This window comes from Balaenoptera borealis, assembly GCF_965194805.1.
Source record: "Balaenoptera borealis genome assembly, chromosome: 16".
In the NCBI taxonomy this organism is placed as follows: Eukaryota; Metazoa; Chordata; class Mammalia; order Artiodactyla; family Balaenopteridae; genus Balaenoptera; species Balaenoptera borealis.
Genome location: NC_138872.1, coordinates 13,982,614 through 14,006,406, shown reverse-complemented (window position 1 = coordinate 14,006,406; position 23,793 = coordinate 13,982,614). Strand labels below are relative to the sequence as shown.

At 45.4% G+C, this 23,793-nt stretch overlaps 1 protein-coding gene across 27 annotated transcripts in view; it reads right to left on the bottom strand.

Moving 5' to 3' along the window:
• Positions 1-20,452: 20,452 nt before the first annotated feature.
• ZMYND8 (zinc finger MYND-type containing 8) overlaps positions 20,453-23,793 on the bottom strand; it is a 130,743-nt gene continuing 127,402 nt past the window's right edge. For 26 of the 27 annotated variants that reach the window (XM_082361160.1, XM_082361157.1, XM_082361150.1 and 23 more), the window contains one exon: positions 20,453-22,044. In XM_082361160.1, the coding sequence (XP_082217286.1) occupies positions 21,905-22,044 (140 nt within the window). In that variant the 3' untranslated portion in view covers positions 20,453-21,904. Of the gene's footprint in view, positions 22,045-22,118; positions 23,763-23,793 lie in introns of those variants that run through there. The other variant, XM_082361134.1, reaches the window with a different exon arrangement.

Below are 23,793 nucleotides of genomic sequence, written 5' to 3'. Positions count from 1 at the left end.
GTGGGGTAGAGTGTCACTACTTTATTACTGCTTTTGAGGCTTCTGAATGTGTTGTTGTTTTCCAAAACCTTTTCAGTTATGGAAGTATAAAATCCAACTCAAACTGCCTTAAGCCAAAGAAAAAAGAAAATTGTCTCCAGGAACTTTGGGTGATACTGTCTTCAGCCATAGCTGGATCCAGGTGATCAAGTGACTTTCTCCTGTGTGGTTTTTTGTTTTTTTTTTTTTTAATAAAAGCCCCACTCTTTCTTTTCTTTTTATTTATTTATTTATTTTTGGCTGCATTGGGTCTTCGTTGCTGTGCACAGGCTTTCTCTAGTTGCAGCGAGCAGGTGCCAGTCTTCACTGCGGTGTGTGGGCTTCTCTTGTTGCAGAGCACGGGCTCTAGGCGCGCAGGCTTCAGTAGTTGTGGCTCACGGGTTCTAGAGCGCAGGCTCAGTAGTTGTGGCACACGGGCATAGTTGATCCGCGGCATGTGGGATCTTCCTGGACTAGGGCTCGAACCCATGTCCCTGCATTGACCGGCGGATTCTTAACCACTGCGCCACCAGGGAAGCTCTCCTGTGTGGTTTTACTTCTCGGGCAGGCTCTTCCCTGTGTGGCAAAGATGGCTCCAAGAATCTTTTGGCAAAACCATACCAGCAGAAAGAGAGCACTTTCTGCACAGGGGTTCTAGCAAAAGCCCCAAGATTGTGTCAAACCTGAGTCATGAGCTGCCCATGGAGCTGGATAGGGTTCAATCTCTCATGAGCAGAAAGCTGGGGAGAGCTTGTCCCCCAAAGGAGGAATCAGTGAGCTACTACTAAAAGAACTGGGGAAAATGGGGGTTGGGATGGAAACTAGAACTGACCTCCATGCCATTGGTAGGACTTCATTTTCCAGCGGATGAGCCAAGGATCCAGTGTAGGGAACAGGGAGGGACATCTGGAGAAGTTCCAAGGACATCTTGAGCTCTGTTGCTGCCCACAGAGTTCCAAGTAGGGCCTCGATCCGTTTGATTGGATGCTAAGCATAAGTATAGGCTTCTCCCTCTATTTATGTTGGTGAAATCCAGGGTCACCAATTGGCTGGCATCCGTGTCAGTGGAGATGGGAGATGACTTGATGGATGATTGGAGTCTCAGAGCTAGAATCTGATAGATGGAAAGTCATCACCAAGGGTGAGACAGACTCCCTGGCTAGGTTCTGAGCTCCCTGGGGGCAGGTGCTGTTGGTTTCATCTCTGTATTCCCCCAAATCAAGCACGAGTGTCGTTCTTGGAATCAATCTACAGAGTGGATACTGACATAAATTGGAATCCCATTATAGATGACGTGGAAGGAAGGATTAAAGTATAATTGGAATCATAGTTAGGTAATTGGGTGAATGGATATTTGTAAAAATGGCTGAATAGATGTCTAAACGGGTGGGTGGATGGATGGTTGGTTAGGTGACTGGATGCTTGAGTGATTTGAAGGTGGATGTTTAGCAAGGTGATTGGAGAACGGAAGAATAAATGGATAATTGTTGGGATGACTAGATGGATAGCTATATAGATTATGAATGGATGGATGACTGAATTGAAGACTGAATGGTTGTATGGTGAGATGAATGGATAGGTGGTTGTTTGGATGAGTGAATGGTTGCATGGCTTTATGGAAAGATGGACAGATGGTTAGGAGGGTGAGTGAGTGGCTAAATGGATGGATGGATGTTTGAGTAGTTGGATGGAACGACTGATGGTTGATGGGTGATTGATAGTAATACTGTGATGGCTGGATATGTGGGCGCAAGAATGGTGTAATAGTTAGATGGATGGATGGTTAAATGGAGGTAAAGAATCCCTAGAGTTAGTTGCCTAGAACATGTGGGTCCACCTCACTATTATTTGCCTACTTAGATTTTTTGTAATGAGTGGAGGAGTTTTACTGGATGAATTGACTTCTGGCTGGAGTAGAGAAAGGAACTGGAGCAGAACCTCCCAGGGAGTCAGCCATGTGAACGCTCCTGGATCCTCCCTGTCTCCCCATTGATTGGTACCCCTGCCACTCAGGCACCCACTTGTAATCATGCACTATCCAGCGCTCCCTTTCTGCCACCATCAAAACCTGCTGTCAGAAAAAATTCTGCTTAGGGAGATTGGCTCAAGATGGCGGAGTAGAAGGACGTGCACTCACTCCCTCTTGCAAGAGCACCGGAATCACAACTAACTGCTGAAAAATCATCAACAGGAAGACACTGGAACTCACCAAAAAAGATACCCCACATCCAAAGACAAAGGAGAAGCCACAGTGAGACGGTAGGAGGGGCGCAATCACAATAAAATCAAATCCCATAACTGCTGGGTGGGTGACTCAAAAACTGGAGAACACTTATACCACAGAAGTCCACCCACTAGAGTGAAGGTTCTGAGCCCCATGTCAGGCTTCCCAACCGGGGGGTCCGGCAATGGGAGGAGGAATTCCTAGAGAATCAGACTTTGAAGGCTAGCGGGATTTGATTGCAGGACTTCGACAGGACTGGGGGAAACAGAGACTTCACTCTTGGAGGGCACACACAAAGTAGTGTGCACATCGGGACCCAGGGGAAGGAGCAGTGACCCCATAGAGACTGAACCAGACCTACCTGCTAGTGTTGGAGGGTCTCCTGCAGAGGCAGGACGTGGCTGTGGCTCACCGTGAGGACAAGGACACTGGCAGCAGAAGTTCTGGTAAGTAATCCTTGGCATGAGCCCTCCCACAGTCTGCCATCAGCCCCACTAAAGAGCTGGGTAGGCTCCAGTGTTGGGTTGCCTCAGGCCAAACAACCAACATGGAGGGGACCCAGCCCCACCCATCAGCAGACAAACAGATTAAAGTTTTACTGAGCTCTGCCCACCAGAGCAACAGCCAGCTCTACCCACCACCAGTCCCTCCCATCAGGAAACGTGCACAAGCCTCTTAGATAGCCTTATCCACCAGAGGGCAGACAGCAGAAGCAAGAAAAACTACAATCCTGCAGCCTGTGGAACAAAAACCACATTCACAGAAAGACAAGATGAAAAGGCAGAGGGCTATGTACCAGATGAAGGAACAAGATAAAACCACAGAAAAACAACCAAACGAAGTGGAGATAGGCAACCTTCCAGAAAAAGAATTCAGAATAATGACAGTGAAGATGATCCAGGACCTCAGAAAAAGAATGGAGGCAAAGATCGAGAAGATGCAAGAAATGTTTAACAAAGACCTAGAAGAATTAAAGAACAAACAAGCTGAGATGAACAATACAATAACTGAAATGAAAAATACACTAGAAGGAATCAATAGCAGAATAACTGAGGCAGAAGAACAGATAAGTGACCCAGAAGACAGAATGGTGGAATTCACTGCTGTGGAACAGAATAAAGAATGAAAAGAAATGAAGACAGCCTAAGAGACCTCTGGGACAACATTAAACGTAACAGGGCTTCCCTGGTGGCACAGTGGTTGAGAATCTGCCTGCCAATGCAGGGGACACGGGTTCGAGCCCTGGTCTGGGAAGATCCCACATGCTGTGGAGCAACTCGGCCCGTGAGCCACAACTACTGAGCCTGCGCGTCTGGAGCTTGTGCTCCGCAACAAGAGAGGCCGTGATAGTGAGAGGCCCGTGCACCGCGATGAAGAGCGGCCCCCACTTGCCGCAACTAGAGAAAGCCCTTGCACAGAAACGAAGACCCAACACAGACATAAATAAATAAATAAATATTTTTAAAATAAATAAATAAATAATCTCTTTTAAAAAAAAATAGTAACAACAATCGCATTATAGGGGCCCCAGAAGGAGGAGACAGAGAGAAAGAACCCGAGAAAATATTTGAAGAGATTATAGTCAAAAACTTCCCTAACGTGGGAAAGGAAATAGCCACCCAAGTCCAGGAAGCGCAGAGTCCCATACAGGATAAACCCAAGGAGAAACACGCCGAGACACATAGTTATCAAATTGGCAAAAATTAAAGACAAAGAAAAATTATTGAAAGCAGCAAGGGAAAAAGGACAAATAACATACAAGGGAACTCCCATAAGGTTAACAGCTGATTTCTCAGCAGAAACTCTACAAGCCAGAAGGGAGTGGCATGACATATTTAAAGTGATGAAAGGGAAGAACCTACAACCAAGATTACTCTACCCGGCAAGGATCTCATTCAGATTTGCTGGAAAAATCAAAAGCTTTACAGACAAGCAAAAGCTAAGAGAATTCAGCACCACCAAACCAGCTCTACAACAAATGCTAAAGGAACTTCTCTAAGTGGGAAACACAAGAGAAGAAAAGGACCTACAAAAACATACCCAAAACAATTAAGAAAATGGTAATAGGAACATACACATCGATAATTACCTTAAACATGAATGGATTAAATGCTCCAGCCAAAAGACACAGGCTCGCTGAATGGATACAAAAAAAAGACCCATATATATGCTGTCTACAAGAGACCCACTTCAGACCTAGGGACACATACAGACTGAAAGTGAGGGGATGGAAAAAGATATTCCATGCAAATGGAAATCAAAAGAAAGCTGGAGTAGCAATACTCATATCAGATAAAATAGATTTTAAAATAAAGAATGTTACAAGAGAAAAGGAAGGACACTACATAATGATCAAGGGATCAATCCAAAAAGAAGATATAACAATTATAAATATATATGTTCCCAACATAGGAGCACCTCAATACATAAGGCAATTGCTAACAGCTATAAAAGACGAAATCGACAGTAACACAATAATAGTGGGGGACTTTAACACCTCACTTACACCAGTGAACAGATCATCCAGACATAAAATTAATAAGGAAACACAAGCTTTAAATGACACAATAGACCAGATAGATTTAATTGATATTTAGAGGACACTCCATTCAAAAACAGCAGATTACACTTTCTTATCAAGTGCACATGGAACATTCTCCAGGATAGATCACATCTTGGGTCACAAATCAAGCCTCAGTAAATTTAAGACAGTTGAAATCATATCAAGCATCTTTTCTGACCACAATGCTGTGAGATTAGAAATCAGTTACAGGGGAAAAAATGTAAGAAACACAAACACATGGGGGCTAAACAATACGTTACTAAATAACCAAGAGATCACTGAAGAAATCAAAGAGGAAATCAAAAAATACTTAGAGACAAATGACAATGAAAACACGACGATCCAAAACCTATGGGATGCAGCAAAAGCAGTTCTAAGAGGGAAGTTTATAGCAATACAAGCCTACCTCAAGAAACAAGAAAAATCTCAAATAAACAATCTAACCTTACACCTAAAGGGACTAGAGAAAGAAGAACAAACAAAACCCAAAGTTAGTAGAAGGAAAGAAATCATAAAGAGCAGAGCAGAAATAAATGAAATAGAAACAATAGCAAAGATCAATAAAACTAAAAGCTGGTTCTTTGAGAAGATAAACAAACAAAATTGATAAACCATTAGCCAGACTCATCAACAAAAAGAGGAAGAGGACTCAAATCAGTAAAATCAGAAATGAAAAAGGAGAAGTTGCAACAGACACCACAGAAATACAAAGCATCCTAAGAGACTACTACAAGCAACTCTATGCCAATAAAATGGACAACCTGGAAGAAATGGACAAATTCTTACAAAGGTATAACCTTACAAGACTGAACCAAAAAGAAATAGAAAATATGAACAGACCAATCACAAGTGATGAAATTGAAGCTGTGATTAAAAATCTTCCAACAAACAAAAGTCCAGGACCAGATGGCTTCACAGGTAAATTCTATCAAACATTTAGAGAAGAGGTAACACCCATCCTTCTCAAACTCTTCCAAAATATTGCAGAGGAAGGAACACTCCCAAACTCATTCTATGAGGCCACCATCACCCTGATACCGAAAACCAGACAAAGATACTACCAAAAAAGAAAATTACAGACCAATATCACTGATGAAGATAGATGCAAAAATCCTCAACAAAATACTAGCGAACAGAATCCAACACCACGTTAAAAGGATCATACACCATGACCAAGTGGGATTTAACCCAGGGATGCAAGGATTCTTCAATATACGCAAATCAATCAATGTGATACACCATATTAACAAATTGAAGAATAAAAACCATATGATCATCTTAATAGATGCAGAAAAAGCTTTGGACAAAATTCAACACCCATTTATGATAAAAACGCTCAAGAAAGTGGGCATAGAGGGAAACTACCTCAACATAATAAAGGCCATATACGACAAACCCAAAGCAAACATCATTGTCAATGGTGAAAAACTGAAAGCATTTCCTCTAAGATCAGGAACAAGACAAGGATGTCCACTCTCACCACTATTATTCAACATAGTTTTGGAAGTCCTTGCCGTGGCAATCAGAGAAGAAATAAAAGGAATACAAACCGGAAAAGAAGAAGTAAAACTGTCACTGTTTGTAGATGACATGATACTATACATAGAGAATTCTAAAGATGCCACCAGAAAACTACTAGAGCTAATCAATGAATTTGGTAAATTTGCAGGATACAAAATTAATGCACAGAAATCTCTTGCATTCCCATACACTAATGATGAAAAATCTGAAAGAGAAATTAAGGAAACACTCCCATTTACCACTGCAACAAAAAGAATAAAATACCTAGGAATATGGCTTCCCTGGTGGCGCAGTGGTTGAGAATCTGCCTGCTAATGCAGGGGACACGGGTTCGAGCCCTGGTCTGGGAAGATCCCACATGCCGCGGAGCACCTAGGCCCGTGAGCCACAACTACTGAGCCTGCGTGTCTGGAGCCTGTGCTCTGCAACAAGAGAGGCCACAATAGTGAGAGGCCCGTGCACTGCGATGAAGAGTGGCCCCCGATTGCCGCAACTAGAGAAAGCCCTTGCACAGAAACGAAGACCCAACACAGCCAAAAATATAAATAAATAAAATAAAAATAAAAATTAAAAAAAAAAACACCTAGGAATAAACCTACCTAGGGAGACAAAAGACCTGTATGCAGAAAACTATAAGACACTGATGAAAGAAATTAAAGATGATACCAACAGATGGAGAGATATACCATGTTCTTGGATTGGAAGAATCAACATTGTGAAAATGACTAAACTACCCAAAGCAATCTACAGATTCAATGCAAGCCCTATCAAATTACCAATGGCATTTTTTACAGAGCTAGAACAAAAAATTTTAAAATTTGTATGGAGACACAAAAGACCCTGAATAGCCAAAGCGGTCTTGAGGGAAAAAAACGGAGCTGGAGGAATCAGACTCCCTGACTTCAGACTATACTACAAAGCTACAGTAATCAAGACAATATGGTACTGGCACAAAAACAGAGATATAGATCAATGGAACAGGATAGAAAGCCCAGAGATAAACCCACGCACCTATGGTCAACTAATGTATGACAAAGTAGGCAAGGATATACAATGGATAAAAGACAGTCTCTTCAATGAGTGGTGCTGGGGGCTTCCCTGGTGGTACAGTGGTTAAGAATCCGCCCGCCAATGCAGGGGACACGGGTTTGAGCCCTGGTCTGGGAGGATCCCACATGCCGTGGAGCAACTGGGCCCATGCACCACAACTGCTGAGCCTGCGCTCTAGAGCCCGCGAGCCACAACTACTAAGTCCGCATGTCACAACTACTGAAGCCCGCACGCCTAGAGCCCGTGCTCCGCAACAAGAGAAGCCCGCACACTGCAATGAAGAGTAGCCCCCGCTCGCCACAACTAGAGAAATGCCATGTGCAGCAACGAGGACACAACGCAGCCAAAAATAAATAAATAAAATGAATAAAAAAGTGGTGCTGGGAAAACTGGACAGCTACATGTAAAAGAATGAAATTAGAACACTCCCTGACACCATACACAAAAATAAACTCAAAATGGATTAGAGACCTAAACGTAAGACCAGACACTATAAAAGTCTTAGAGGAAAACATAGGAAGAACACTCTTTGACATAAATCACAGCAAGATCTTTTTTGATCCACCTCCTAGAGTAATGGAAATTAAAACAAAAATAAATGAATGGGACCTAATGAAACTTAAAAGCTTTTGCAAAGCAAAGGACAAACAAGACAAAAAGACAACCCTCAGAATGGGAGAAGATATTTGCAAACGAATCAACGGACAAAGGATTAATCTCCAAAATATATAAACAGCTCATGCAGCTCAATATCAAAAAAACAAACAACCGAATCCAAAAGTGGGCAGAAGACCTAAACAGACATTTCTCCAAAGAAGACATACAGATGGCCAAGAAGCACATGAAAAGCTGCTCAACATCACTAATTATTATAAAAATGCAGATCAAAACTACAATGAGGTATCACCTCACACCAGTTAGAAAGGGCATCATCAGAAAATCTACAAACAACAAATGCTGGAGAGGGTGTGGAGAAAAGGGAACCCTTTTGCACTGTTGGTGGGAACGTAAATTGATACAGCCACTATGGAGAACAGTATGGAGGTTCCTTAAAAAACTAAAAATAGAATTACCATATGACCCAGCAATCCCACTACTGGGCATATACCCAGAGAAAACCATAATTCAAAAAGACACATGCACCCCAATGTTCATTGCAGCACTATTTACAATAGCCAGGTCATGGAAGCAACCTAAATGCCCATCAACAGACGAATGGATAAAGAAGATGTGGTACATATATAGAATGGAATATTACTCAGCCATAAAAAGGAACCAAATTGAGTCATTTGTAGAGACGTGGATGGACCTAGAGACTGTCATACAGAGTGAAATAAGTCAGAAAGAGAAAAACAAATGTCGTATATTAACGCATATATGTGGAACCTAGAAAAATAGTACAGATGAACCAGTTTGCAGGGCAGAAATTGAGACACAGATGTAGAGAACAAACGTATGGACACCAAGGGGGGAAAGTGGCGGGGGGGTGGGGATGAATTGGGCGATTGGGATTGACATGTATACACTGATGTGTATAAAATGGATAACTAATAAGAACCTACCGTATAAAAAAGTAAACAAAATAAAATTCAAAAAAATATTCTGTTTAGAGTTTAATAAAGAGTAAATTACCTATAAAAAAGAAATTTTATTTTAATAGGATTCCATTAGAGGCACTAATAGCAGACTCTCAGCCGTCCACACAGGAAGAGGCTTGGGGTGAAACAGATAGACCTGCCCCTTAATCCTGAAATTAACTGCCTAGACGGTCAACTACTTCTCTGTTGTGATGACTAAATGTCAAAGGCTGGTGCTGACAGTCCACAGTCTGTAAGGTAAGTGTTTTACTCTGAATTCTAGATGACTCAGAGCTGCCAGTGGGCACGGACAGTGTCTTTCTCATTCTGTAATAGAGATGGCAGTTAATGAATGTTGGATGATGCATGGATGGATGGATGGATGGAAGATAGATGCATGCATGGATGGATGGATGGATGGATGGATGGATGGATGGATGGATGGATAGCTAAGATTCAGTGGTCCCACGCTGCTTTCCTTCACTGTTTCCCCAGCAGTATCTTGCAGCTCTCTAGAACATTCTTAGAAGTAGAGTAACTGGACTAAGTGGCACTCCCAAAGAAAAGCTCTTGGCCTCCCAGAAGTCTGAGCATTGACTCCAGAACTTCCTGGCCAGCTCAGCAGAAGGACAGAGAACCAAAGAAGTCTTCAGGTCAACCTCTGGGGCTGAAGGCATTTGCCTGTCAAGGGATTTAGAAGTCAGAGAGCTACCATTGGGATTTTTTCCAATTGCAAAGGACACAAATACAATCAAAGGAGCCTAAAAAACAGAAGTCTTTGGCTTACTTGACTGAAAGGAATGTTCAGGAATGTGTGATCTCAGACCCCATCACCACCACCACCCCAAATGCAGAATTCAAGATGTGTCTTTAAATTTTTTTTAATTTGGTCTCTTTCTCTCTATCCCTGGATTCTGTTTCCTCTAATTTGGCTTCATTTGTAGGCAATAATCCACATGCTTGGAATAGAAGCTGTGGCGGGAATGATTCAACAAAGATTTCCATTGATAAAGTATTGCTTAATTCTTAAAAGGATAACTGTTTAGGAAAGATAGGTTAAATTTATTATGTGAGTTTAAAATGTCCTTATGGTTTAAATATTTTGAGTTGGTTCTTCCTTAGTTACTTACAGCCAAAAGCATCTCAACTTATACAGCACGTAGTAAATAATGTTATTAGTAAGTAGTAGTATTATATCACATGGGCTCATATTTCTACTCAGGAAATCAATCACTCATGTTACCAACTGGACCAGGCATTTTTTTCATCAGATATTCATTGAGCATCTACAAGGCACCAGCAGTGTCCCAGGCACAACAGACACAAATTTGAATAAGACATTGTCCTTGCAAAAAAAATTTGATAAATTTGACCACCTTAAAGAAAAATTATTAAAAAACATAAGTAGAGACAAAAGCCAAATTGAAATTCAAATCACAGACAAGAGCAAGAGTTAATCCCTGTAATATATAAAGAGCTCTTAGAAATAAATAGGCCAACAACCAAATAAAAAATTGTCAAAGGCCATGAACAGACACTTTATATATTTTTCAAAATATAACTGGTTCTTAAACTTATAAAAAGATGCTCAGTCTTACTCATAATAAGAGAAATGCGAATGCATCGATACCATTTTTTTCATCAGATTGACAAAAATTTGAAAGTTTTATGACTCACAGTACTGGTGGAGCTGTGCGGCTTCGTGCATTGCTTGTGGAAGCTGAACTTGGTACAAATCCTAAGGAGGGAAAGTTGGTAACGTTTATCCAATTTGTAAGTTTGACCCAGCAATTCCACTTCTGAGAATCTATCTACAGATATATTTACGTAAGTATGAAAATTCTGCACAGAGTTATTTTCTACAACACTGTTTCTAACAGCAAAGAATGAAAACAACCCAAATATCCATCAGTAGTGGACTGATTAAATGGAAATAGATACACATAATGGAATATTATGCAGCCATAAAAAAGAACAAGACCAGTCCCTATGGATCAATTTGGAAAGATCTAAACGTACCACTAAGTGAAGAAGAACAATTGTAGAACCGTGTGTGTTGCATGCCACCTTTTGTGTAAAAAGGGAGAAAAAATAAGAAATATTTGCAAAAAGAAACTTTGGAAGGATATATGGGACAACAAAACAATGACCCTCAGAGGGCTATCAGACACATGGATGACAAGTGGGAGAGTGCCTTATTTATATATTGAACTTTGCGAATGGATTACCGTAAGAACATCTTGAAGGTCAGGTGTCAGTTCTGGAGACTTCTCTGTCAATAGCCCATTTCCCTTGGGGGCCCGTTTCTAACCAGTTTCTCCCAAACAGCAACACTCACCCTTTCGCTCTGTGCCTCATGGTGCTGGTGCAAAGGCTGAGGAAGACTGTTCTGGAAATCAGGCGACCTCGTTCTTGCTCCATCCCAGGAAGCCTCAGCCCCACTGAGCCACCATTGCCAAAAGCAGGGTCTCAGTGGTCCAAGTCAGGGACTCTATCATGTTTCAGGGCGGCTGTGCTACATCCATTCCTCTACTCTGCCGGGTGAAGCCCACTTACCAGGCGCTCTTCTCGGCTTCTGGAAGCAGAGGTGAAAACACACAGAGGCATCCCGACTTTCATGAACCCGAGGTCACAGGCTTGCTCTCCTGCCTGAGCCACAACCCAAGTTCCCTTCCAAGAGCTGCCCGGAGGTTGAGAGATATGGGGCCATGGAACCCTCAGTGGGGAGGGGAAGGTGGGCCTTGGAGGCCTAAGTCAGCCAACTTCAAAGGGGATCCGGAGAACATCCTTTGGAACAAGATCACAGTATCCGTCCAGTGAAACATTCAGGGTCCACAACTGGCCCCTGGGCTCGTCCAGGGGTAAACATGGAGGGTCTTTTTCTTGAGTGAGATTTTGGCTTTCACAATACACAGCGAGGCAGTGTTCTGTCAACGGTGAGGGCTGCTTTCCTCCCCAGACACTGGCTGAGTCCAGAAGGAGACACTGGGGTGATGAGGTGCAATCGGAACAGCGCGGGGGCACAATGGACAGTCTGGTCACCTCTGAGGAGAGGACACCTGAGCTCAGACCTGGATGATGAGAAAAGCCAGGGAAAGCATTCCAGGGAGAACTTCCAGGCAAGCAAAACTTCCGAGCTGGGCGGAAAAAAAGGCCGGAGTGGCTGGAGGACAAAGGCCAGGTCAAGGCCAGGCCAGATCTGGTTGGACCCTTTTGGCTGTGGATTTTTTATTTCATTGGAGTTTGGATTTTATTCCAAATCCAGTGAGAAGACATCAGAGAGTTTCAAGCAGGAGAGGGGCATAAGCTGGCTTATATTTTTAAAAATCACCCTGGCTGCTGCGTGGGGGAATGATTTAGAGGCAGAAGGATAGAGGCAAGGCATCCAATCAGGGGCTTCCCTGGAGGACCAGTGGTTAAGACTCTGCGCTTCCACTGCAGGGGGCACGGGTTCAATCCCTGGTCGGGGAACTAAGGTCCCGCATGACGCATGGTGCGGCCAAAAAAACAAAACAAAACTGGTCATGGGATTTCTCGTGAACTTGAAGATATTTTCTCATTTTATAACCTACACACATTTTACTGCACTAAGCTCAAGTGTGCATCATGATGTGGTTTTACACATGATTACACTTGGGTAACCACCCCCCAGATCAGGATGGACGACGTCTCCAGGTGCCCAAAAGGGCTCCCATGGTCCTTCCCAGCCTCTACCAGCCTTCCACCACTCTGATTTCTGTCACCCAGACCTACAAGTACCTATAAACGGGCCCATACAGAATGCAGCCTGGTTTCTTTACTCACAATGATTTTGAGATGCTTCTAGGATGTTGCCTGGATTGATAGTTCATTCTGGGTAAAGGACAATTTGAGATAAGAGCGCTCGTCTATTCTCCCCCCAGCGCTGTCAGCCCCCGTGATAATGCCAGCTCAGCGACCGAGAAGCTATGCTTGCCAGTGACCACCAGAGGGCAGTGCGACCCCTCCGCTGGCCCAAGCTGCGCGCAGGTGCCACCTGAAGTCATGCCTGGAAACAACACTGCAAGGATTCCGGAAGCATCTCCTTCCGACTGAGCCCTTGCTTCAGGGATTGCTTCCCTGAAATTGCAGCGCCATCGACGATGTGTTCAGGCCCAAGAGTTAAGGATTAATTGACCGGCTGCAGCCACCGTGGGGGTCCCAGTAGAGCGCAGCATGGTGGCCTCAAGAACCATCAGCAACCACAGGGCCAGGAAGCACTTCTTCCCACACTCAGCCCAGCTTTAAAAGTTAGCTGCTCTAATGCTTCACAGTACCATTGTCATAATCGTTTAAATTGTTGGACAAAACGTTGGGATTTCTTTTTATATCCAGAAGTTCATTCGAGGATGGCGGATAAGCCAGCTCCAGCCAAATACTAATTTTAAAATTCAACCATAAGTATTTGGCCAAAAATGAGTATTTGGTGAACTCTGGTTGCAGGGGAGGGGGTGTCTCTTTGCCCTTGTTGCCGCCTCCCCACTCCACGGTATCAGGACTGCAGAAGCCCAGCTCTCCCCTCTCTCGGCCCCTTGGATCCTACTGACCACCTGGTGTGGTTGAATGGGGAGCTACACACACAAGCCCGGCTTCTAACATTTATTAAACGCCTACTGTGTCCCAGGCACCGGGCTGAGCCCTTGACCTGCATTAGCTCCTCTCATCCTTACAGCCATGCCAGGTGCTGTCTGGAGAGGAGGGAGAGCAGGTGGTTAAAACATGGGCCTGGGGTCAAATCCCAGCTCTTCCTTTTACTGTTTGTGGGAACTTCACCTCTCTGAACCTCAGCTTTCTCAGCTGTAAAATGGGGGTGACAAGAGAACCCACCTCACAGATTTGTTGCCAGCACTGAATGCATTCAGACATGAACACTTTTTGTTTGAAAGCCACTTTTTTGGTCACTCCACAATAAGAAATGCATATTATATTGAGACCCAGTCTAACACAGATACGTGTGTGTGCATATAAATACAGGTGTATGTATATTATGTGTGTATAACTAAAATATGTTTCACAGGGCTTCCCTGGTGGCGCAGTGGTTGAGAGTCTGCCTGCCAATGCAGGGGACACGGGTTCGGGCCCTGGTCTGGGAAGATCCCGCATGCCAAGGAGCGGCTGGGCCCGTGAGCCACAATTGCTGAGCCTGCGCGTCTGGAGCCTGTGCTCCGCAGCAAGAGAGGCCGCGATAGTGAGAGGCCCGCGCACCGCGATGAAGGGTGGCCCCCTCTCGCCGCAACTGGAGAAAGCCCTCGCACAGAGACGAGGACCCAACACAGCCAGAATGAAAGAAAAGAAAGAAAGGAAGAAAGAAAGAAAGAAAGAAAGAAAGAAAGAAAGAAAGAAAGAAAGAAAGAAAGAAAGAAAGAAAGAAAGAAAGAAAGAAAGAGAAAGAAAGGAAGAAGAAACTATTTAAAAATATATATATATGTTTCACAAAGCAATGCTGACCATAATACTATGATACGTCCTGTTATTTTCCATCCTGTTCTAGTTTAGTTTTAAACGATGCATGTCACAATCCACTAGTCGATTCCATGACCCACTGTTTGGAAAATACCGGTTTAGAAAAAGGCCCGGCAAACCATGTTGTTTTCAGAAGTCCCATTTTACAGAAGGGGGAAACTGAGGCCCAGAGTGTTGTGGCTTGCCTATGACCTCACAGCCAGAAGGCTGGCAGAGTTCAGACTCCAACCCAGGATCCCTGACTCCTAAGTTAAGGCTCTTGAGTACGAGATGCAAACTGGCGGCTCACAGGCCAGATCCAGCCCTCAGATAAATTTGATTATTAATATGTTCTCAAAATTTGATCAAACTATATAGAACTTGGGAGATGTAACTCAAAATCTAAATTTTCAACTCCTCCCTTAAAAAAAAAAAAAAAGGCAATCTGGCAACATGGGGCCTGCATGCACACGTGATCAGCAAGAGCCACACTGCAGCTGCCCCTTTGAGCTGCTACACGCTGGTCTCCAGGCTCGCCCATCTGCCACAGTCTCCACCATGCCCTACTGTGTCCCTGACACCGAGGCCAAGCATCAGTTGCCATTTATCATCACACATGCCAGCTGGTTTTTTCGTAGTGGAGAAATATTTTTCTATCAAAAAAGGAAAAACAAAAACTAAACCAAGGAACCAACATGTTTCAAGGGGAAAAAAATAGATGCACAAATGTCTTCTCACATATTTAAATACAAAGAAAACATGTCTATGTCAATTTTATTCCCAACCTGTTTCACTGATTTCTATTCCCTGACTTGTCCAGGAAGCAGAGTTTGTAACCCCCATCTTAACCACTACCCATTATCTACCTCTGTCTGTTAGGTCCACAATTGTGTCCCCAGCACCTGACACTGCTTAACCAAGAAAAGGTGCCTAATTAAGAATGAATGAAAGAGTGAAAGAGTGAATAAATGGCTTCTATACAAAAGCTCCTCCAGTATTAACAAATATACGGGGACTTCCCTGGCAACCCAGTGATTATGACTCCGCACTTCCACGGCAGGGGGCCCGGGTTCGATCCCTGGTCGGGGAACCAAGATTCCTGCATGCTGTGCTGCACAGCCAAAAAAACCAAATATACGGTAATGGTTAGGAGCAGGCATTTTTTGGTCATCAGACAGCTCAAGTCCCACTTCTGCCACTAATTAGCTGTGTGACCTCAGGCAGCTTCCTCAGTCTCTCTGGGCCTGATATCCTCAGCCGCAAAATGCAGGTTATTAGGGTGCCATGTACATAAATGAACAGGAATGTGAAAGATGCTGAATAAATGAAGTTCCCTTCTCCTCCTTCAGTTCATCAAGGTGAACCGAGGTCAGTACTCGATTGTGTTAACAAGTCGCCTGGTACCCAAGTGACCTGGCCTTGGATTATCTGCTGGGCCAGGGAGGCAACGGTTTCCCATTAACATCACGCCCTGAAAAGAGAGCCCTGGGTAGGGAAAGCCCTGGGCCAGATGGCAAAGCCAAGGGTTTGATCCCCAGGCACATCTCTGGGTGAAAACTGGCTTTTTCAACATCCAACCGTTCCTCCCGCTGCTTACCTTCCTGAACTGAAGAGGCTGGAAAGCTGAAAATTCAATTTCCCAGATTCCCTTGCAGCCAGGGGTCTGCAGCATTTAAGGGCCTACCAATCAGCTGTGTCCACAATACACCTGGACTTGTGCTGAGTTAAGAGAGTTGAAAGGTCTGGGCATGGGGCACCAGCCTGCAGGTTAAGACCAAGGCAAAGCGGGCGTGGGTCTGGCCCCAGAAGCTGACTCAGCAGTGACGCCTCCTGTTCCTGGGGCAGCAGCGGCTCCCCTGGGGCCCAGCCCTGCAGTGTGGCTTTCTCAGCCCTCCCTGTGATTCTGTAAATGCTCATAATGTGTCAGTCACACGCCATCAGGGAAGCCGCTAGATCTGGCCCACGTCCTTGGGGTAGTTTATTCCGAGAGTTAGACCTTACACGTTATCTGTGGGAGGAGGTAGAGAAGTGAGGTCTGAAAAGGGACTTCTGGAGCCACCAACCGGGCCATCTGAGAGGCCAAGGGGTCCGTCTAGCCGCCAAAGTGAGGCTGCAGAGGGGCACCAGTAGAGAAATCGATGGGGAACCATTACCTCTGCAGCCAAACGTCCAGTGACAGGCGAGGTGCTGAGGCCCAGGAGTCAGGAGGAAGACCTGGACGCAGCCGGAGGACAGCAAGGACACGCTGGAGCCTGCTGGCACATCTGCAGCTATGTGTCACCACATCAAACCGCAGCGACCTTGCAAGAGCAGAAGCTGCTGCTTCCTTTCCGCCTTCAAACTCTCACCCGAGTTGCTCTTTCGGTCAATTCGAACTTGGAACCCTTCAAAGATAAGGATTCTGGGAAACGTAGTCCCAGCCTAGCCAAATTGACACAGCTGAGTACGGACCAGTTGACTTACTAAACCCTTCTGCTTTAACTAGCTGGGTGAATTCTGCTCTCGAAAACTGACCTGATAAAAGATACTTTTGACAGTTCCTCAGTGGGTGCTTGTCAACATTTTTGTCAACTCAAGGCCTTTTGTTTGGACAATTTCCCACCTTAAGAATCTGCACCAGAAGCAGCCTGAAACTCACTTTCCCAACTTCCCTTGAAGTTAGACTGTAAGCATGTGACCTAGGCTCAACCAATCAGATACACCCAAATGGTACCCAGGCTCAGCCAATCAAATACATCCAGATGGTACTTAGACTCAATCAGATACATCCATGTGGAACCTAAGCTTAACCAATTCAGATACGCCTACAGGTGAAAGCAATGAAAGTGGATTCTGATGCATGGAATTCAATTTAGCAGGAGGCGAAAGGAACATAACCAGTGTCACTAGTGAGAGTTGCAGTGTCTGGGCCCAGTGACAGTGACATGAAGGTCCTGTGATGTAATTTATATATTGTTCATGGCTCTCTCCAGCCCTCCCTTCCAAAGATGTGCAAGTCACTTAACATCATTTAATAAATTCCTTTCCTGCTCAAACTACCTAGAGTGCACTCTGTTGTTTGCAACCAAAAACCTGACTCACCTCTAAATTCATTTAACCATCAAGTCTCAGTTTCCCAACCTAGACAAAGAGCAAAACAATACCCACCCCATGGGCAGTGGAGTCAGGGAGAGGCGTTTTGTAAACTTACCACGGTGCCACAGACACTGGGGCAGCGTCTTCTGAGGGACCACTGCACTGGGTTGTAAGTCAGGCAGACTGATTTGAATCCTGGCTCTGGCACTGACTGACCTGTTGTGTGACCTTGGGCAGGTCAATTTCCTCATCTGGAGAATGGGACTATGATTAGTGCCTCGTGGAGTTTTCATGAAGACCAGAAGATTCCAGCACAGAGCAGTCCCCCAGCACACAGCTCAGCGTGTGGGACATACCCACCCCGGTGATACTGGAAGGAATATGAGTGACCTTTGTCTTGCTGGATTAAAAAAAATGAGCAATAATATAGGTGGTGTTCCTGATGTACCCTGATGTGAAGGGGGCCTGTGAATGCTGAAGTTTAGAAAACATTTATATGTTCAAAACACAACCCAGACTACACTTAAATCGTACACTTAAAAATGGTTAAAAGGGCAAATTTTGTTACATATATTTTGCCACAATTTTTAAATAAAAATTAATAATGTAATATACCAAAAATCATTGAATTATATACTTTAAATAGACAGATTTATGGTATATGAATTCTCTCTCTCTAAAGCTGTTAAAAAAAACCAACCACCCTGGCTTCCCATCTCCTTCGGATCATAATTCAAGCCCCGACTTCTCTTCCCTTTCTGATCTCATCAGCCCCACCTCCACGCTGAATCCCTCATTCTGGCCTCACTCGCCTTCCTCCTCTTCCTGGAAGATGCCAGCCCCACCTCAAGCCTTTTGTATTTGCTTTTCCTTCTACCTGGAATGTTCTTCCAACCAGGTTAGAGGCTCTGAGCTCTGGCTGCCCATCGGGATCACCTGAGGAGCTTTACAAAGCCCCACCTCGGAGAGTCAGATGTCATTACTTGGGGAAGGAGGGTGGTGTCTGCTTTGCTGTTTTAAATCTGCCCACGTGGGGGCTTCCCTGCTGGTGCAGTGGTTAAGAATCCGCCTCCCAATGCAGGGGATGTGAGTTCGATCCCTGGTCGAGGAATTAAGATCCCACATGCCGCGGGGCAACTAAGCCCGCGCGCCACAACTACTGAGCCCGCAAGCTCTGAAGCCCGTGCTCTATAACTAGAGAGAAGCCCGCGCACCGCAAAGAGGAGCCTGCGTGCCGCAACCAAAACCCAACGCAGCCAAATAAATATATTTCAAAAATAAATATAAATCAATCTTCCCAGGCACTTCTAACATTCAGCCAGTGTTAATAAATCGCTGCCCTAGACATCATGCTCAGTCCCCACCACGTTTACATTTCAGCTCAAAGGCCAGCTCCTTCGAGAGGCCATCCCCAAATCAATACCATCTACCTCCCCTCCGTACCCCGCCTATTTATCTTCAGTGAGTCTGTTCTACCTAGGATTCTATCATATGCATATCTGACTGCTTCCCAGGGATAATGTCAGATGGATGAGGCCAGAGGCTGTGTCCCCCCAACCCCCACCGCTTGGTCCAACTCCGGCTCTGGGGGCTGCAGTTCTGACGGAGGCCACCAGGCGGCGATAGTGCCCAACTGCGTTCAAAGTAGTCCCAAGACCCACCAGGCTGGCTGTGCCAGCCCCATCCTGCTCTGTGCCTGGCCATCGCTGAGAGGAAGGAGCAAGGACCACGGCAGAGAGCATGGTGTCCTCCTTCTCCTCATTCCTAGACTCAGAGCCACTGGGCCCTGAAAACACTCCACCCAGACTAAAGTCAGAGGGAGAAGGTCCCGCTGCCCTGTCTGGAACCTCCAAGCCCTTCCCCTCTTACCTGGCCACTCACCGAGCCCCGGATGCAGCTGCTTGGGTTGACTCCCACGGGTCCCCTCACACAGCTCATGACTCGCACACGAGGGACCTGCAGGTCTGTTTGCCATGGCCAGTGTCTGCTGACACGCCAAATATCCATCAACTGGGGGCTGTGACACATGCTGTCTCCTTCCACACGACAGGTTCCCACACCCACAAAGAGGCACAAAGAAGCTCTTGTAAGTTCCTCTGTAAACCAGCCCCATTTTGTTCCTTTCACAGCACCAGTCAGTGATGGCCTGCGGGCCAAATCCAGTCCATGCCCTGCTTTTGTCCAGCCTTGAGCTGAGAAGTGTTTACGTGTTTAAATGGTTGGGGGGAAAAAAATCAAAGTAATTTTGTGACACATGAAGATGAAATGACCAGGGTGTGCCTGGGCACAGCCAAGGCCCCACACTGCCCACGGAACTCCTAGGAGCTCAGGCCCCCATCTTGGCCACGGAAAGGCAATTCACTCCCCTCCCACTGTTTTTCCAAGACTGACCCAGGATTTCCCTTCTGTTCTACACCTGTCAGTAAATTCCCAGGAACTGGACTTCCCAGGAAAGCACCCACTAGGGGCCCTTATTTATAATGTGCCCGCCACCCATGGAGATGTTGTTCCAGGATTTCCCTTCTGTTCTACATCTCTGTCAGTAAATTCCCAGGAACTGGACTTCCCAGGAAAGCACCCACTAGGGGCCCTTATTTATAATGTGCCCGCCACCCATGGAGATGTTGTTCCAGGATTTCCCTTCTGTTCTACATCTCTGTCAGTAAATTCCCAGGAACTGGACTTCCCAGGAAAGCACCCACTAGGGGCCCTTATTTATAATGTGCCCGCCACCCACGGAGATGTTGTTCCTAACCTCTAGTGGCCCCGTCTCCTGTGTTTGATCGGGCAAACGTGACACGGCCATCCTGACCAAATGGAAAACTGCATCGAGGACGACCAAGCCATTTTTCCAAAACAGTTTAATTAAAAAAAGGTGAAGAATCTGAAAAAACTGGGGGGTGGGGGAACCCAAAAGAGCATACCGTGTGAGTCCACTGGCTCAGTCACAAAGAAACACCATCATCAAAAAAGATATTTAAGTTTAATACAAATTTTATACAAAGAAAATGTGAAAAAATACTTCCATATGCTAAAAGCAATTATGCTTCACAAATAAGGCCAGCTAGGCTATTTTTTTTTTTTTGACAACTGCAATTCACAAATGTTCTTTCTCTCCTGTTTTCTTCTAATACTCTTTTTATTTCTTCTCTAATATGGGTAACTAGCTGGAAACTGTACAGTTCGCATCCTCTTATCAACAATGAAGAGAAAGGAAACGAGACTAAAATGTACAACAGAAGGTACTGGAATGATATCGTACAATTAATTTTTCTCATATACATACATCACCTTTTTGCTTTGTTCAATGCTTCTTGTTTTACACAACATACAAAATGGTACTACAGCATACGTAGTGTAACAGACAGCACGGCGGTGTCCTGCGTCCTCTCACACTGCCTTTGTTTCATGCTGACATAAAAACGTAAAATTCCATCATATAAATAATACATACATGCTTCATCCCAGACTGAAATGTCCTCCGCGTGCGTCTTGCCTTTGACTTCTCACTTCCGCAAAGCACGGCCCGTCTCTTACCAAGTGGGTGTGAGTGTCTTTAAAGGAACCACAAAGCAAAGAAAAGATCTCTCTTCGTTTCAGAGCTTCTGACTTGAACGCTTTCTAAGTTCTTCCCTTCTGCAACTGAGCTGAGCAGGGCTTGTTTCTAGTTGATATTCTGTAAACAAGGACGTTGGTTTTTTTTTTCCCTTTTATAGGAGTAGAGTCATCATGGAAATCACATAAAATAAACGAGCTCCTCCACATGTCCTACTGGTCCAGAGAGCTTGCCTTTTAAAACATGATAACACAGCATTTGAAAGGGGCCAATGGTTGGATGTGATGTGCCCACGACAGCACTGAATCTGTGCCGGAAATTCCTGATCCCAATATGCTGTGTACAGACATACGAATGGAAACGGCTCACTTTCCCCTGGGCATCCCAGGATAAGGACCTGTGTGCCATGGTGATCCCCACGCCCTCTCCATACCACTGTGACAGGTGGGCTGGCTGACTGTCCCTTCTCCAACATCCAAACATTCTTTTTGTTGTTGGGTGTGTTTCTTTTTTTTTTTTATTGTTTTTCTCTCTCTATTTTTTTTTATAAGTTAAAGTCAATACAAATATAAAAAGGGGAAGGTACTCTAGGGTCAATGACATCCACAAATTGTACATTATTTACATCTAAAGCATAGGTTTCATGTGGGTGGAACAGTCCTCTGTCAAGGCTAATGCTGGACGTGACGTAGTGTGGGCTGCCCTCCGTGCCAGGTGCAAAGGCCAAGTCTGAATGGCTGGCATCCTCCAGTCTGAGGGTGGCGATTCTCCTGTCTCACATTTCTTTGCTGTTTCCGGTTTTCCTGGTGTCTGTTTTTTTTCTCCTCCATGGGATGGGTGACTTGTGCCCCAACGTGTCCCTAGTCCCAGAAGGTGTCCAGCCGAGACTCTTTCGGGATGAGGCTCTTCGAACTGGTGCTGGCGTTGTGCTCAGAGCGTGCCGCTCCCCGTTTCTCATCACTGCCGCTCCAGCAACTGGATTTACTGCTCCGGGAATGGTCTGGGTTGGGGGGAAGTCAACCGGAAGGCAGGTTTTTAGCATTCCTGCCCACTTCCAGTGGATCGGAACCATCCCTCTATGTGATCTGCACCTGCTCCCTGGTACCACCTTCCCCGCCCGACTCCACACAACACAGATGGTCAAAATCCTGCCACCATTTACTGCCCTGAATTTGTGGGTCTGTGGCGTACACGGGCAGAACTTATTTTTTTAGGATTTAACAAGAGCTGATTGGAAAAAAACAGGAGGGAATCATGCTCAGAGAGAATAAAGATGAGTGGGGACAGGTACGAAGTTATCGAGGAAGGCACTTCTTGTGTGGTACCTGGGACCAGGCACCCCTCCTACATGACCAGACACCAAGCACCCCATGCCCTTGTGTCCTACCTTGGCCACTAAAGAAGGCACTGAAATTTGGCATTCGATCTACTTACTTCTGTTAATGGAGTTCCTTTAATCAGTTTATAGGCAACTTGGAAAACAGACTTATAATCAAATCACCCGAAGCAGAGGAGAGAGCACCAGAATGGTGAAGCCCAGCTGGGCTTAACGGTGAAGACCCACTGGCTCCCAGTAAGGACAAGCTTAAGGGTCACTGAAGGATGCAAGAACCAGAGTAAGACCTACGGGAGCTTCAAGGACACATGCGCCACAAGGAGCTACATCGTGGCTGAGTAAGATACGAGGACACTGAAGGAAGAGCCAAGTCAGGTGTCTGTCCAACTGTGAGACGGCCCCAGCCTGCAGGCTCAGCGGGATGGCTGACGCTAAGAGACCCACCAGCACATCACTAAGACCCCATCATATCTTAGATCATTTACCCAGTTCAGACAGATTGGGACAAAACTTTCTTTTTTAACTTCTTGAGGTGGGGTGATAATATTTGATTGAAAGAAGTCGGCTGTCAAGCTTAGAGACAGAATTGGAATGAGGGAGCAAGGGACCGTATCATCGCCTAGGGGGCGACCTTTCTGGTGATACGGCAGGCATGTATGTGGTCCTGAGGTCTGTTTCTGCAAGATAAGTAGTGAAGAGAATGATCAAAGGATCTCCCAAGGTAACATATTCATTCAGGAGAGAACTCTTCTTAGTCACTTGCATCTGTGACCAAAAGGGGGCAGTACTGTGGTGGGCAGAGCTGGGGGGCCAGGGTGGAGCTGTCTTACGGATCCTGAATCCACCTCTTCTTAAGCGTTCTTCCCTACTCGTGATGCCTACACCATCAGTTCTCTGGAAGGTCAGTGATACAGCTGGTTATCACCACACGGAGAAAATCCTACAACAATGCAGTCAAGTCACACTGAGTCTCCCCCAGCTCTGCTGAAGGCGGAGACCAGCTGGGCCACTTAGAAGAAACGGGAGCAGGGCTGAGCTCAGCACAGAAGCTGCATCCCAGAGCGAGGCTGGCCACCTGAGTAACTGCAGAGCCTGACTCCTCCCACGGACCGGACATGGGGCGGTGGTTGATTCGACCCATCACTGCAGAGGACAACGGGTGTTAGTCTAGGACTCTTTATGAAAAGAGCGAGGATGAGGCCCCTTCAAAAAGCCAGACCGGGGACTTCCCTGACAGTCCAGTGGTTAGGACTCCACGCTTTCACTGCCGAGGGTGTGGGTTCGATCCCTGGTCGGGGAGCTAAGATCCCACAAGCTGAGCGGCGTGGCCCCCCAAAAAACTCTTTTTCTACTGCGGTTTCCGATGGCCACCAGAGGCAAAGCTAAGAAGAAACAAGGCAAAGCAAGACCCAT